At 47.3% G+C, this 14,351-nt stretch overlaps 1 protein-coding gene across 1 annotated transcript in view; it reads left to right on the forward strand.

Annotated features, from left to right (window-relative positions):
• Positions 1-14,351, forward strand: part of LOC126528032 (uncharacterized) — a 99,184-nt gene that overhangs the window by 79,081 nt on the left and 5,752 nt on the right. Inside the window, exons 6-7 of the mRNA XM_050175881.3 lie at positions 5,086-5,265; positions 11,689-11,811. Of these exons, the coding sequence (XP_050031838.1) occupies positions 5,086-5,265; positions 11,689-11,811 (303 nt within the window). The remainder of the gene's footprint in view (positions 1-5,085; positions 5,266-11,688; positions 11,812-14,351) is intronic.

Consider the following 14,351-nt stretch of genomic DNA (forward strand, 5'->3'; position numbering starts at 1 on the left):
ATGACTGGATTCCGAACAGGTTTAAGCGTGCAAGATAGCGTCTTGGACTTGATAAGCCATATTGAACATCATAGAGCTTTCGGTCTTTCAACACTAGTTATTTTCCTAGACGTATCAAAGGCTTATGATAGCGTCCTTCAGAGCTCAATACTAAATAGTTTGCAGGCCATGGGCGTACAGGGCTATCTTCTGCGATTCATTCACTCATTTATCAGTGATCGTAAAATTCAAGTGCGGTTAGGAAGTACCACAAGCACCGAAAGGGCGGTATCACGAGGTGTACCTCAGGGAAGTGTTCTTTCCCCAACGCTCTTTAACGTTGCAATGGCTGGTCTTCCCGCTGAAGTGCAAAAACATTGCAGGCATGTCCATATGTCGATATACGCGGACGACATTTGCCTTTGGTTAACCGGATATCAACACAAGCGTTTAGCTCTGATAGCTCGACAGGCATTACTTTTAGTTCAAAATTACCTTCAAGGTGTTGGGTTGACTCTCTCGGTGGAAAAATCTGGCTTCATCATGTTTCCAGGTAGAGGAAGAAGGTATGCGCGGCTGAAGATAGACCTTGATCAATCTTGCTTTCGACAATTGAAACACAAGCGCTTTTTGGGTGTCATTATTGACTACCGTCTACAGTGGCGACGAGCTGTGGACTCGGTTGTGACATCGATATCTTCGCGTCTCAATGTGATCCGTAGAGTTGCGAGTGAGCAATGGGGAAATCACCCTTCCTCAATGATCAGGTTGCACGATGCACTAGTGACGAGTCGGATAATGTATCAGCTGCCTTTAATTTCCCCCTCGATATCACAGCTGGAACGACTTGAGGTTCTGCACAGAAAGGGCCTGAGAAGGGCTCTTGGCGTTCCGCAGACTGCTCCTAACAAAGCAGTACTTTGTGAATCTCTATCGAGACCTCTTAGCCTAGTCGCTTCACAAAGGTTATTGATGCAAATTGGCCGCCTCAAACAGACGGCAGCCGGCCGAGCCCTTCTACAGCGCCTTCGAAAGAGATCTGAGTCCCGAGCGTACTTGGCACTAAATACTCTTGGTTACCTGGGTCTTGACACTAGAGGTCGAACTAAGAGGTTGAAACCACCTTGGTCATTCGCGAGCCTCGATTGTTCGTTGACAATTCCTCACGTACGCGCTAAGCGGAATTCTCCTCTGGCGGCAACGCGTTCGCTGGTACTGGAACATCTTGAGTCTGAATATGCACGTCATCTTCAAATCTTTACTGATGGCTCTGTGGACAAGGTCAAAGGATCTAGTGCAGCTGCTTTTCACATTCCCTCTTTGAAGTATGATTGGTCTGTTCGCTTCACTGCAGTCGTGTCCTCCACAACGGCCGAAAGCGTTGCCATTGAGGCAGCTCTAAAGAAACTACGGTTTTGTACGCCTCAACCTGTTGTTATTCTTACAGATTCAAAATCTGCCCTTCAAAGGTTAGAGCACGGGTTCCCTACTGATGCCTTATGTCTTAGCTCCCTACGCTCGGTGCACAATCTCCATATCAAAGGCTTCTCCATACGTTTCCAATGGGTGCCCTCACACACAGGTATCATAGGCAACGAGATGGCGGACAGCCTCGCCCATAGAGCGCTGTCTGGGAATCCATTGAGAAGAGTGCCTCAAGACGACAACAGACTCTTCAGAGAAGCAGTGTTGTGCCACCTCAGTTCTTTGTGGAGCTCACCTCACAAGCCATGTGTGATCAAGGGCCTCAAAAGAAACCAAGCCACCTTACTGCTCCGCACTCGCACGGGCTCTGCTCGAACCCCTGCGTGGATGTATAAGACTGGCCTGGCGTTATCACCATTATGTTCAACGTGTGGTGTGTGCGGTGACATAGAACATTACCTAATGTGCTGTGCTGTGTATAACGCGGAAAGGAGGGTGTTATTCGGGTCCCTCAAGAAGACAGGAGTTCCTCACAGCTCTTTTCAAGACATTGTTTTCCCGCGCGGGAACCGGTTGTGTAGGAAGGAGGTCTCTCGCCTTCTTTTAAATTACCTACAGGACACAGATTTGGCCTCCACATGGTGAACTGAGGAGTGACCATTTGTATTTTGTGAGGACTGTGTCTGATTATGTGATTTACTTATTTTAAGTGTCGCTACGGTGGAGCAATTGCCGGCAGCAACTGCAAGGCTAATCCCACCAGTAGCCTACAACAACTCAACTCAACTCAACTCAACTGTTGTCACCCTTGGACCATCGCGGCGACGGCGACACCAACGGTAGAAATGCGCCTGGAGGGTCCATACAATTGCTGTCGCAATTAAAAGAAAACAACGCCGCCGCCACCGCTTGCTGGAAGTGACGCTTGACCCAGAACGTTGACAGCGAGCGCGGGTTTTCAGTATGACCGCCGAGATTGGGTGTCGTCCGTTGCAGCCCGCGGCGCGCTGACAAATCGTGGAGGCGGCGTGTCGGGGTTTACGTGATATCGTCTGTCCACCAAGCGCACGCGACGTCTGCATAGATCCTATTCAAAGGGTGCGAATAAAAACATTAGGCAAATACGAGCCGTAAAGTTTTGCCGATATTGCATCAGTAGTACAAGTAACCATATGTAACCAATATAGTCAAAGTGAAATTTCGTTGCAGTTGGCTTTTAAGGATATCAGATTATTTTATTCTATAAGGCAGCGATCTCAAGCTATGCCTGCGGCGACTATGCCTGCCTGTAGTTGAGAAACTGTGCAACAATATTGACCACCTGGTAATCACCAAGATATCCGACGCGAGAGTTTGACAACGATTGCTATTAGAATTTATTTCATTAAGTTTTTTTGCTCTCGTGTGTCCCAGCTATCTTTATGTCTATACTGGCCACAACAAAAGTCTCAAAAGGAAAACTTCAATTGCCCCTATAAAAAGGCTCGATAGACAGATCCCTTAAAGTTGAGGGCGTTAGCCGTGCGATAAACGGTAGCACCATATATACACACATAAGGGTGTTAAAAAATTGACAGTCACTTTAGCATACGCCAAAGAGGGTGATGGCGAGAGCCTAGCTGCTCGCTCAAGAGATTTCCATTAAACCACTTAACATTCTCATTCGAATGCATTACTTCTTATTACTTGTTTTGTCCCACTAAAGGTCGCGGGTTCGAGTGCCTTATAGTTAAAGCTACCTTAATTGTGCCTTAATCGACACTGCCCCAATTAACACCAAAGGTCGTGGCTTCGAGTGCCTTAATGAACTCTATATTAATTAATTGTACATTCTTGGCATGATTAGCGGCATCAATGTGGCATCAATGTGGCAACGATGTGGCAACGATGTGGCAGCGATGTGGAAGAACCGATGTGGAAGGAGACGACGATGTATGCGTGAGCAGTGGCACCAGCGCTCCTATTTTCTGTACCTCGCAACGCGACCTTGAAACATAGAGACCTAGGGCTGTCGCCCTAATATTTCCTGCTCACAGCTGCGAAGTTGCATAGGGGAGTCTAATGACGGTTTTCGTGTGGTGTTGGGAACGCGTTGACGCGTGGTCGGTATTCGATGAGAAGGCACAGGGGCATTGTAGAGAGTGGAGCCGATGCAATAGAGCCGGTGCGGAATGCAGAAACATCCGTAGGATATAGCAGAAAGTCTAGAACTACTAAGCTCGGATAAAGTAAAGGGCTTGAAAATACTCGCGTACAGCGGACAATTCGTACCCAACAAAGTGAAGCGTTTGCAGAGTCTCTTCATAGGTTTCGGGCAGCGGCAAAGCAGCGGCAAAACAGCTTCCCTATATGAATTTCGAAGGGTTTGAGAACTCCCTTAAGACAGCCTCGCAGTCTTTGGTGTAGTGTACGAGTTTGTTCTGATTTGCACACATCTGCAGAGATATTTCTTCCCCCTTTTTATTGACGTGACAGAAGAAGATGTCGGCACAATAATACTGTGCTTGTTACTCCATGTCTACTGAACAGACTTTACACTTACATATGTAGTTTTCTTTAGTTAAACTAATTATTCACGTTTCATTTCACGACAGCTGTGGAAAGTGCAAAGCATGCAAACTGCAACGTGCAGCGTCAAGAAGCAACAGAAACACGCGGTGACAAGTGAACGACCATCTTAGCCTGGTGTTGCACGACGAAAGGATACATGCTTGCACTGCGAGAGTATGAATGAGCAATGAGCCGGCCTAATGTATGCCAGTTCCACTCGAAAGGCATTGGCCGCTGAATTCATGGCACATCTCGTCAATGTGCAGGGCTCTGTAGTGTGCACAAGCGTGTTTGCCCGTGCTGTACCTACGGCTTCCCCATCTCAGGAAAGCTAAGAACTGACTGTTTTATTGCGATAGCAGTTATATGTACACTCCAGGCGCATTTCCGTCGTCGGCGTCGCCGTGATGTTCCGTGTAAAGTCAAAGTGCGATAACAACGTGGCCGCGCGCCGCATGGCGCAGGTGCGACTCAAAGCGTGCGAGGTCTCGCGCACGCAAGGGAGGAAGGTGGGGAAAAGCACGCCGTCTACCGATCGCCAGGCACTGGGGGAGGGGGAAGGGGTTCTACTCCGGCGGCGGCTAAGCGCGGCCGCGCCAGCCTTATCTTGAAAGCTATCTGCGACGAGTAGAGACAGTATCTTGAAAGCGATCAGCGATGAGTACAGAGGCTACGTGCGCCGAGGGCTCATAGCTTCGTGTGTGCTATGTTCTTGCCACTTCGCTCGCATTGAAGCGAGAGGCAGCAAGGAGGTCAATTCGCTCGCTGCTGCTGCCGCTCTTCCTCACGCCAGCGTTTTGACAGCGAGTGTCCGCACTCATTGAGCGAGATGTGTTTCTCTTTGCTTGTGCGCGCGTGGCACCATGCTTCTTAATTTATATGGTAAGCAAATTTTTACGAACCTATGCGGCCGCTAAATCTACTATCCTTGCTTCGTAAAGCTGTCTACTGTCTCGCTATCACAACCGATGCTTCGGCTTCTTCTTGCTCTTTTAAGTCAGGTGTGTCCCATTCTTTTGTGGGGTGCGGACTCATCAAGAGCCAAAATAACATACAGCCGCTACCGTTGTATGCTAATGCATTGACGGGTATACGCACTTATTCGCCCGTTGCTCTAATTGGTTCTCGCAGTCATGGGTTGTCCGACGCCGCCGGCCCCTCGGCTGGGATACCTGGTGCACCGCGCTGAGGAGACGGCGCTGTACAAGTGCTGCAAGGACCATATGTTCAACGACACGCAGATGGACACCAGGACGCTGGTGTGCCTCCGAGGAAACACCTGGAACGACAGTGTCCCGGAGACGTGCACGCGTAAGTCACCCCGCGGCTTTTAAAAAAAAAGAAGCTTATGCAGAAGCCATCGTTGATGAGTGTCAATGTAAACGAACGAACGAACGAACAAACAAACGAACGGGAGAGCGAACGAACGAACGAACGAACGAACGAACGAACGAGAGAGAGAGAGTGAGAGAGAGAGAGAGAGAGAGAGCGTTTTTCTTGCTGTGTCCGGCCACCGAGCACGAAAACGACCGAAAGAACCGACAAAAGCTGTTCGCTTTTTGAGCCACAGTCTATATTCGTCAAACGCGTTGGCAGCGATGAGGAGGACGAGGTACAGAGCACAGGTTAAGTTAGGTCAAGTTAGCTTTGGCTAGAGTGCGCATTCTAGATTGTACTAGCGACCTGTTCCGCTGATACGTGAAGACTGGCCAAGCTATATCGACGCCCAACAACCTGTTCATTGGAGCGAACAGGCTTATGTGCATAGCACGGCACTGGCAGTCAGAAAACGGAAACCAAATACAGAACATGTTCCCTTTATTACAAAGGCACATTATATTAGGTTAGTATATCTAAACTAAGTCATTCCGACATGAAAGGATGCTTGGTAAGTAAAAAAGAAAAAAAAAGCGCGAGAAACGAACGACAAGTGCTGATGCCACCTTAAAGTTCTCGCATCTGCTCGCCGCGGAGTCATGAATTTTGACGGCGTCAAGTCACACCTATAGTCTATCTAAAGAGCGACCCCTCGAATTGCGAACCCCGCCAGGTCTCCTGACCCTGGGAGCTTGCATGCCGAATAGACCAACCAATCCCAGCATCACCATTTGATAAACGAACGCAATGTATATGTGGAAACACAGGAAAGAACAATTGCGGCAAAGGGAAAGAGGAATGCGGCCATAATGGAACACCGAGCGATATGGGGATGTATGTGTGCGTGGTGCTCCGCGGTATGTGGAAAGGTGTAATGTTTCCATGGCTTACATTTGGAAATGCGGTTGTGTGCTTGAAGTGGTGGGTTTATTGGTAAAACGGACTACTTTGTACTCTAAAAGAGCCAAAGAATTAATTTGCAAGTTTCGAGTACATTTACTGAGGCACGATGGCCCAAATACGTGCAAATACTTCGAAACTCGTTTCGTAACACTATCGTGCCGCGCTGCCGTACCGGCGCAAAAAGAAGGGGGGGGGGGGGTCACTTTGAACGTATCTATTTCGTCTTCCAATAATCAACCTGTCACCACGACAAATTAATGAGAATAGAGTTTTGAGAGAGTACTTCGTCAGTGTAAACTCATTGTAGTTTACAATTCAAATTTTTTTGCCATGCCAGTAATCGAATCACCTAGATTTCAGCAATAATTTTTCATTTATTTTATGGTACCTAAACTACATAATGGCAATGGCTCCGCTTGTTCTCTTACCACGTAAAGTGCAACAAATGGCAGCCAGTTCGTAAAGTAATTTATTTTCTAGTGAATCGCACCGCCAGCTTGGCTGTAGCGTTTTTGGTGCTGCAGACAGACAGAAAGAAAAAGCATAAAACCGGCGTTTTCCCGTGTGCGATGGCGTTCGCCGCTGGAAGAAGCATCTCAGTCGCATACAAGCGCAAATGACAGCCTAGATATTTGATAAAAGACTGCAGTTTAGTGATTCGTTATTAAACATTTGTCTAAAATGTCAAAGCGACCGCTTCTCTATTCTCAAGTTTCTTAGTATATCTCTTAAAGGCATTCATTTTTCCTGCAGGCATTGATGTGACTTCAGTTTTATGGCGTTCCACACAGTTCGATGCAGTGGCACTTCAATGTTGTGTTCCTCACCCCTCAAGTATCGGAGGCACGAAAGCCGACCAGAAAGCTTAACATCAGAGCAGCGAAAGCAGAACATTATTATACTTAAGGCACGCGACGTGACAATGTTCTTGATTAGAACTTAGACGTGTGATGAACCGTCCTTAATAAGGGATAAATAAATTGCGCCTTATTTTTTGTTACGCCTCGAATATCACAACATAACCAAATTACGGAACTTGTGCACTTGTTATGTTCGTGTTTGATTTGCCCTGCTCGCGTTTTATTCTTGCGAAGGTGTAATACGAAATGCCATTATGTTTCCCACGTGCACGGGAAGGTATTCCTAAATCGTTAAATCGGGGCCGCGTAATGCTCTTGCCAAAGCCAGACTCCAACCTTGCAAAACCCTCATCCTGGAGGCCTATAACGCTGCGCAACACAGACTATAAAATATTGACAACCCTTCTTGTAAATTGCATGAAGATATTATTGCCGAAAATAGTCGCTGTACATCAAACATGTTCCGTGCCGGGCCGGAGTATATTTTCGTCCCTCAACTTTACACGTGATATCATACAATACACAACAGCGCGTGAAGCTTCAGGAGTATTAGTAAGCTTGGACCAAGCCAAAGCGTTCGACCGCTTAGAACACCAGTACTTATTTGAGGTTTTACGATGCTATAACTTCCCTGAAGAGTTTGTAGACATCCTGCGGATGTTGTATTCGCGAACAACAGCTGAGCTACTGCTTAACAGCATTTTAACACCTAGATTGATGTGACAAGGGGAGTGCGGTAGGGTTGTCCTTTGTCACCCATATTGTTTGTGCTTGCGATTGACCCGTTGTTAAGGCGGTTTAGCGAGAGCCCGCTCGTAAGAGGTCTTCCTATGCCGGGAACCGGGTGCATAAAAGTATCAGCGTATGCGGATGACATCACTTTGTTTTTACGGGATGGGGACAGTCTTGTAGAGGTTTTTCATATATATTATCATTATGCTTCAATGTCAGGGGGCAAAATAAATATGAGAAAATGTGAAGCAATCAATTTAGGTCGCGCCGCAATAACGCTACCAGGGGACATTAAACAGACCGAGCATATGCAAATACTAAATCAAATTTTGTACAAGTGGTGTTTCACCTCACACGTGGAGAGACATCGTCAGCTCTATTAAAGAACAGTCGGAAGCAGTGACTGCGTCACCACTGCCGCTGGCAGAAAGGGTTTTCTTCATTAAGAACGTATTGTGCAGTAAACTGTGGTTTGCTGCAAGGGTATAGCTCTCCCGCCGTCACCAACAGTACGAGTAGTAAACTCACTTATTTTCTCATGGCTCTGGCTAAGCAAGTCGCAATACGTAGCGCAGCAATTTTTGCGTCTGCCGAAATCCAGCGGAGGATGGAGCTTGCCGTGCATAGTTACATTCGGCAGGCTGTTGTGCACTAAGAGTACATGTGATCTACTTGATGATGATGAGTACCCTGGTAGGCCACTGCTCCTTTATTGGCTGGGCCATTACCGTAGAACACTTATGCCGCAGAGTACAGGCAACTTGCTTCCGACGGCGGTAACGCCAGCACCGCAGTATGCGGTGGTTGCGCGCTTGCAAAGCCAGCTTGTACAACTAAGAATTACAAAGTGGCCTGCGACACCAGTTTCCAGGCTTTGTGAAATGTTCTGTGAGACAGCTGTACCTCCACGGACAGCTACTACACAAACATGGACAGCCGCGCTTTCACCTGAATTGCCCTCTCAAGTGAAGGATTTTCATTGGCAATATCAGTGGGGCATTCTCTCTACAAGAGACAGGCTTGAACACTGGCATATGGTAACGAATGATAAATGCATATATTGCGCACAAACAGAGACCAGCGCGCATGTAGCAAAGGACTGCGTTGTAGCACGCACCTTCTGGAAGCTAGTTGCAAGAATGTTCGGAATATCCATCGTGCGGCCACCGCAGCGCCGAGATCGGTTTGCGAGTCTCGTCTACTACAGCGCTAGCTACGTTTTGTGGTGCTTCCGCAACATCGCAGAACGATCTCGGCAATCAAATAGAGCAATGTACCCGAGAATGCGGAATCTACGGGTGATAGTATGGGGTCATCTTGAAGAACAGTTGTTCAAACTCGGTGAAGCCGAGTTTCTTCGCCGCTGGTCTACGCGGTACATAACCGTCTCCCGAGGCAAAGTCTTTCTACAGCCAGAATAATGCTCAGTTGTGTTGCCTGATTTGTGACTGTATCTGTATATGCCCCGGGTACCTTTCATAAATTCGAGGCTGACAATAATGCTTTTGCGTGGACGTTGTAATGAGTTTTGTTGTTGTTGTTATTGTTGTTGTGTGTGGCAAAGCGAGTGTCAAGCACACACCATTTATTATTTCATTTGCTAATCTGTTTTGTTTACATCAAGTATGATTTATTACATGTGCTGTACCGTATATTGTACTTTTCATTCATACCACAGTTGTAAGCGTGCCTGCGGGTGAATAAATTTCCTTGTCAGCGACGTTTCTGTCAGCAGCGCAAGGGGCGCTGTTCGCGCATTACATTCATGCCATTTCTGACAGGAAATTTAGTGCAGTGCGGGCTGTGTTAATGAAACCAAACGTTCTCGAAATTGACGATTATTACTGTGTGGCAAAGTAAAATCTTCACCATTTGAAAGTTTAAATAGTTAGAAATCATGTGCTGCATCTGTTTACCCTTACGCTATTTAGGGTGCTTTATAAACCGGAATACAGGTGAATCTCAAAACATGACTTGGCCAGACCGCGACCTAGAATGCGCTAAAGACGCTCGTATACAAGACGAAGGGCGATTTTAGCTGTTCCCGTTCGGGGGAAAAAACAAATATCGACCTGTATTCCGCTTTATGCGTACATTTTTATTGCGATGCGGACGCTCCAGTCGCGTTCGCGCCGTTGCCGTCGTGCTGTCATGGCATCGAAGGCGCATGCGCGCGGCCAGCGAGGAATTCAAGAGACGCGGGAGACGCGAAGTGGCGTTTGGCGGCGAGGACGTCGAAGTCGTGAAGACGCACCCTCACGCTGCTCCAAGCAGTCGCTACTCTGCAGCCGAGCCCTGATGGCTGGCGTTCTGCGTTCCGCGCATGCGCACACATGCTAACTTTCCTGTTGAACAGCTGCATGCGCGCAAGCCACACCGTGGTGCACACGCTAGGCTGATCGGGACGGGAAATAAGTGTCGAGCACAATCTTTTGGCGGGCCCTCAAGATTCGCCTTTAAAGATTGGAGCTTGATGGCACTCCAAAGATCCCCGACTGCTTCTTATGTAACCGTAATGTTCTTCCTGGGAACGGCGGTGGCGAATGCTGTGACGCTATGCACGAAGGCGAGCTTTCTGGGGCGCGCCGCTCCTACAAGACAGAGCTCAAACGGCAGCTGGAAAAGGGGCTTGTGTTTGAGTTTTTCGTGTAACAGAATTATGTTTTCTCGTGTGTTGAAATTACAATACGACGCTATCGTGTCTGGAGGTTGTGTGAAAGTCGTATTTTACGAATTTTATTACGCATTTTACTTTTGAGAAATTAAATTAGTTCAGTAACGCCTACGCGCCACGCGGAGGGCCCGCGTGGATCGGGATGCGTGGTTCGGGATAATTTTTTTCACATGGACAACGTCGCCGACGCTGGCGCCAACACCAACGCCAGATATTGTGCGACAGGTGGACTCTTAACGCTATATCGCGTTAATAATAATTTATTTGGGTGCTGGCAAACGCCGACGCTTTTCCCATATGTCTCATCTCGCGCACCATCAATGTGCTTCGCCTGTGACGTTGTGGCCGGCGTGCCTCATAGCGCCAGTGTCATTTGTGAAACGCCTGGTAGTTGCTACCAGGAATGTTGCTCTGGACATCGGCTAATTCTGCCACATTGTAGGACTCTGTAATCGCGGCATTTTTAGAGCCAACCAGAGAAGCCGTTGCAGCCCTTCTTGGCCAATCATAGCTGGCAAGATGGCGAGTTGGACGATGTGGTTGAGCTCGCCAATGTCCAGAATGGCAATCCAGGGAGCTGTTTCGTCGTGTGAACAACCAATTGCGAACAACGCGCTATACGCCAAACCTTGCTGTTGCCTTTCGGTGCTTCGCCTTCTGACGAGGCAGCCAATTATTCTTTTCCCCATACCAACTGTCATCATTTCTTTGGAAGGGCGTCCCTGACTGTACAGCACACAAGCTTCAGCTTAAAATTATGGTAATGATGATGATTATGACGATGATTATTATTTCTTAAGAAATATGTCAGACTGGGGTATAAGTGAAGCACTGGGTTGGTAGCAGGAAATAAAAAAAAACATTTATGAAAACAAAAAAAGGGAACCGATCGTAAGTGAAATAAAAGAAAAATTCCAAGTCAGAGGAAAGCAAAGAGGTAATGCTTGGGAAGGGGATCACATGCACAAAACTAACAACGCAAGGTTTAGGATTCACCTATCTTGGAATTTGAATTTTTTAGAATTTTACGAAGGAGAAATCGTGCTAACAGCTTATGAGACAAGAACAGCTTATGAGGCAATGGTGACTATTACTGCTCTGGGACAGTTGAAATGCCGCTCCGTAATAAAGTGTATCAGATGTTCGTGAGCTTATATTTGAACCATCGGTTGCCGTTTGGCTCTGCAGCCCGCCTGTCGGTAACGTCAGACGACACCGTCCTGGAAGAAGAAGAGGAACCAGTGCTTCAGGGTCGCAAGCATCCCGACGAAGATGACGAGGGTGATTTTCTCTCCACCCAGTTTCTCGCAGGTGAGGCCATTCGCGCTGCTGTGACGCATTTTGCCGTCAGTGTTGGTTCAGTGTTTTAGGTCCCGGATATTTTTGGGGGCCTTCTCTTTCATCAAGAGAAACACAGTGAGCGCTGTGCATACGTTGCTTATGATTAATTGCTTTCAATTTGTGTGTGGAAACCATTACTTGCCTGCACTGTCTTACTTCCAAATATTGGTCCCATTACTAGCCTTTGGCTCAGAGTACAAAAAAAAAAAGAATTCGTGTAATTACATCGTACGCTTTGTGCAAAAAAGGAAAAGTTGAATCGAACTTTAGTTCTGGAAATAAATCGATGGCTGCCAAGTTGAGGTTTCGTGCGCACTCGCCCTGCTGGCCTAAACTGTAACATTAAAGAAAAGAAAAACAGAAAAATAGGGCAATTTTACTAACGTACATTTTCTGTATTCTTGTGTTTCTTTTTCTTACATTCTTACCTTCTTTTCTTACTTCTTCTGTAGGTTCTCCGATATCTTCTGCCAACCACCGCGGTAGCTCGGTAGCTGTATGGTGTCGTGCTGCCGAGGTCGCGGGTGCGATCCAGGCCGCGACAGCCGCGTATCGAATGAGGGCGTAATGTAAAAACGCTCCTGTACTTAGATTTAGGTGCACGTTAAAAAAAATCGCGTGTGTCAAAATGAAACCGGGGTGCCCCCTCCCCCCCACAGACACACTGCGGCGTGCATCATAATCAGATCGTGGTTTCTGCACGTAAAATCCACCGGCATTTAATTTTAAATATATATTGTTGACAGCGTTTTTTCGTCATTTTACGAAAAGAGTTGCAACATAGTTGACTCCCTTATGGGAGTAAAATTTTGCTCCCTTTTTGACTGCAGTATTGATGAAGTAGGAAATAGTCGGCGTACTGGCGATGTGGCTGTCATAAAACATACTGGTACGGGTAACCGCACTGCGTAGAACATGTGAGAAGTGGCTATAGACACCTGCTACAACGCAACGCAGACAAGGATCAAATCTATCGGTATATATAGCCATGTTCTGTGTGTCATGACTTGTCCGGCGAGCAGGTGTGTTTTTTCTCAGAAATTAAGGTTAAATCTGATTTAACAAAACTGGTTGCTGTGCTAGTTATTTCATGACTTAAGGACAAAACGTACGGCGCTAAGCAGACGAGGACGAAGTGCGACACAAAACACGGCTATATGTCGTTTGTCGTTTGTGTCTCTATATACGTATGTTCGTATGTGTCGTTTGTTTCTCACTTCGCCCTCGTCTGCTTAGCGCCGTACATTATTTGTTCTTAAAGTTCAATCGTTCGCGCATACGAAATCTGTCTGCCTACACTTACGCGAGTGGCGAAGCCGCACACAAACGTTCAGCGCGGATAACTTTAGTTGTTGCTTTCTTGCTGTTGTTCTTTTGTTGTTGCTATTTGTAGTAGTCCCGTGAAGGATTGTGTCTTTCTAAATGTGTGCTCAAATGTAAAACTTTCTTTCGCAAGTCATTTTCTGCTCTTACCTATCACTCCACGTTCCTGTAAATAAATGCACGACGACAGGAGTCAAGTCGCTGGTGAAAAGGCAATAACAATAACTGGAAGTCGTGCAACGATGTCTCGGAAATTAATATTCCGAACGAAATCCCAAGGAATACTATAAGGCATACCTCGGGTGCCTGTCCCGTCTACTTCCCGTGCCTATCGTCCCGTTTGCGCCGATTGTCCACTTTGTTAACTTTACCGCAAGGAATTACACTCTATATATGCCAAAGTTTGTGACGTTAAGATTCTTCACGCTTAACACCGGGAGGAATGGCGCCTGCCGTCGGGTGATTCACTCATTGTTGACTCAATAAACGCGGAGGCACGTCGTACAAAACCAACAGGAGTTGCGTAGACGGAGGTTGGCCGCTTCACATTTCACAGCCAGACCCAATAGCGAATCAGCCCCACAGCCGTTTGCCTACGCCAGATCAGCACGAGGGGGGGGGGGGGGGACGCAGCGCGGTTGACATCTGGCATATCCACAGCGTCGGTGAGTGGGAGAGCAGGCCAACCAAGAATGCCATTGTTTTGCGTCCTCTCCCAGTCTCAGAACGACTGCGCTTGTCTTTCATCGTGTCGCGAAGCTGCGGTGTCTTGCTCATCGCTTACGTTTCCCACGATCTCTTACGCGTCCCTCGAAGCCGACAGGGACCGGCTGTCTTCAAGGAAGCGTCTGAAGGAGCGGTGCTGTCGCAGGGTGTGTCGGGCCATTGGTTATCGATGTAACTTTTAATCTAACGAGTGCGCAAAGCTAAAAATCTGTTAATAGTAGCCGAAGTAGCAGAAGTGGTACCGTTGAGCAAGCAGAGTTAAAAAAGAAACAGTTTGAGACAAGATATATGTGGAACGGTGTTCGACAAATATATATATCAAGCGGACGTCTAGTAAACGGACGTCTTGTTGGGCGAGTTGGTCACAATTCATCTTGGGTGCTAGGCGCGAACACACACAGAAACAAGAAAGGAGACGGGACAGAGCGCCTCTTGTAAGTGGCGCTCTGTCCCGTCTTCTT

Source organism: Dermacentor andersoni, chromosome 9 (genome assembly GCF_023375885.2).
Source record: "Dermacentor andersoni chromosome 9, qqDerAnde1_hic_scaffold, whole genome shotgun sequence".
Lineage (NCBI taxonomy): Eukaryota > Metazoa > Arthropoda > Arachnida > Ixodida > Ixodidae > Dermacentor > Dermacentor andersoni.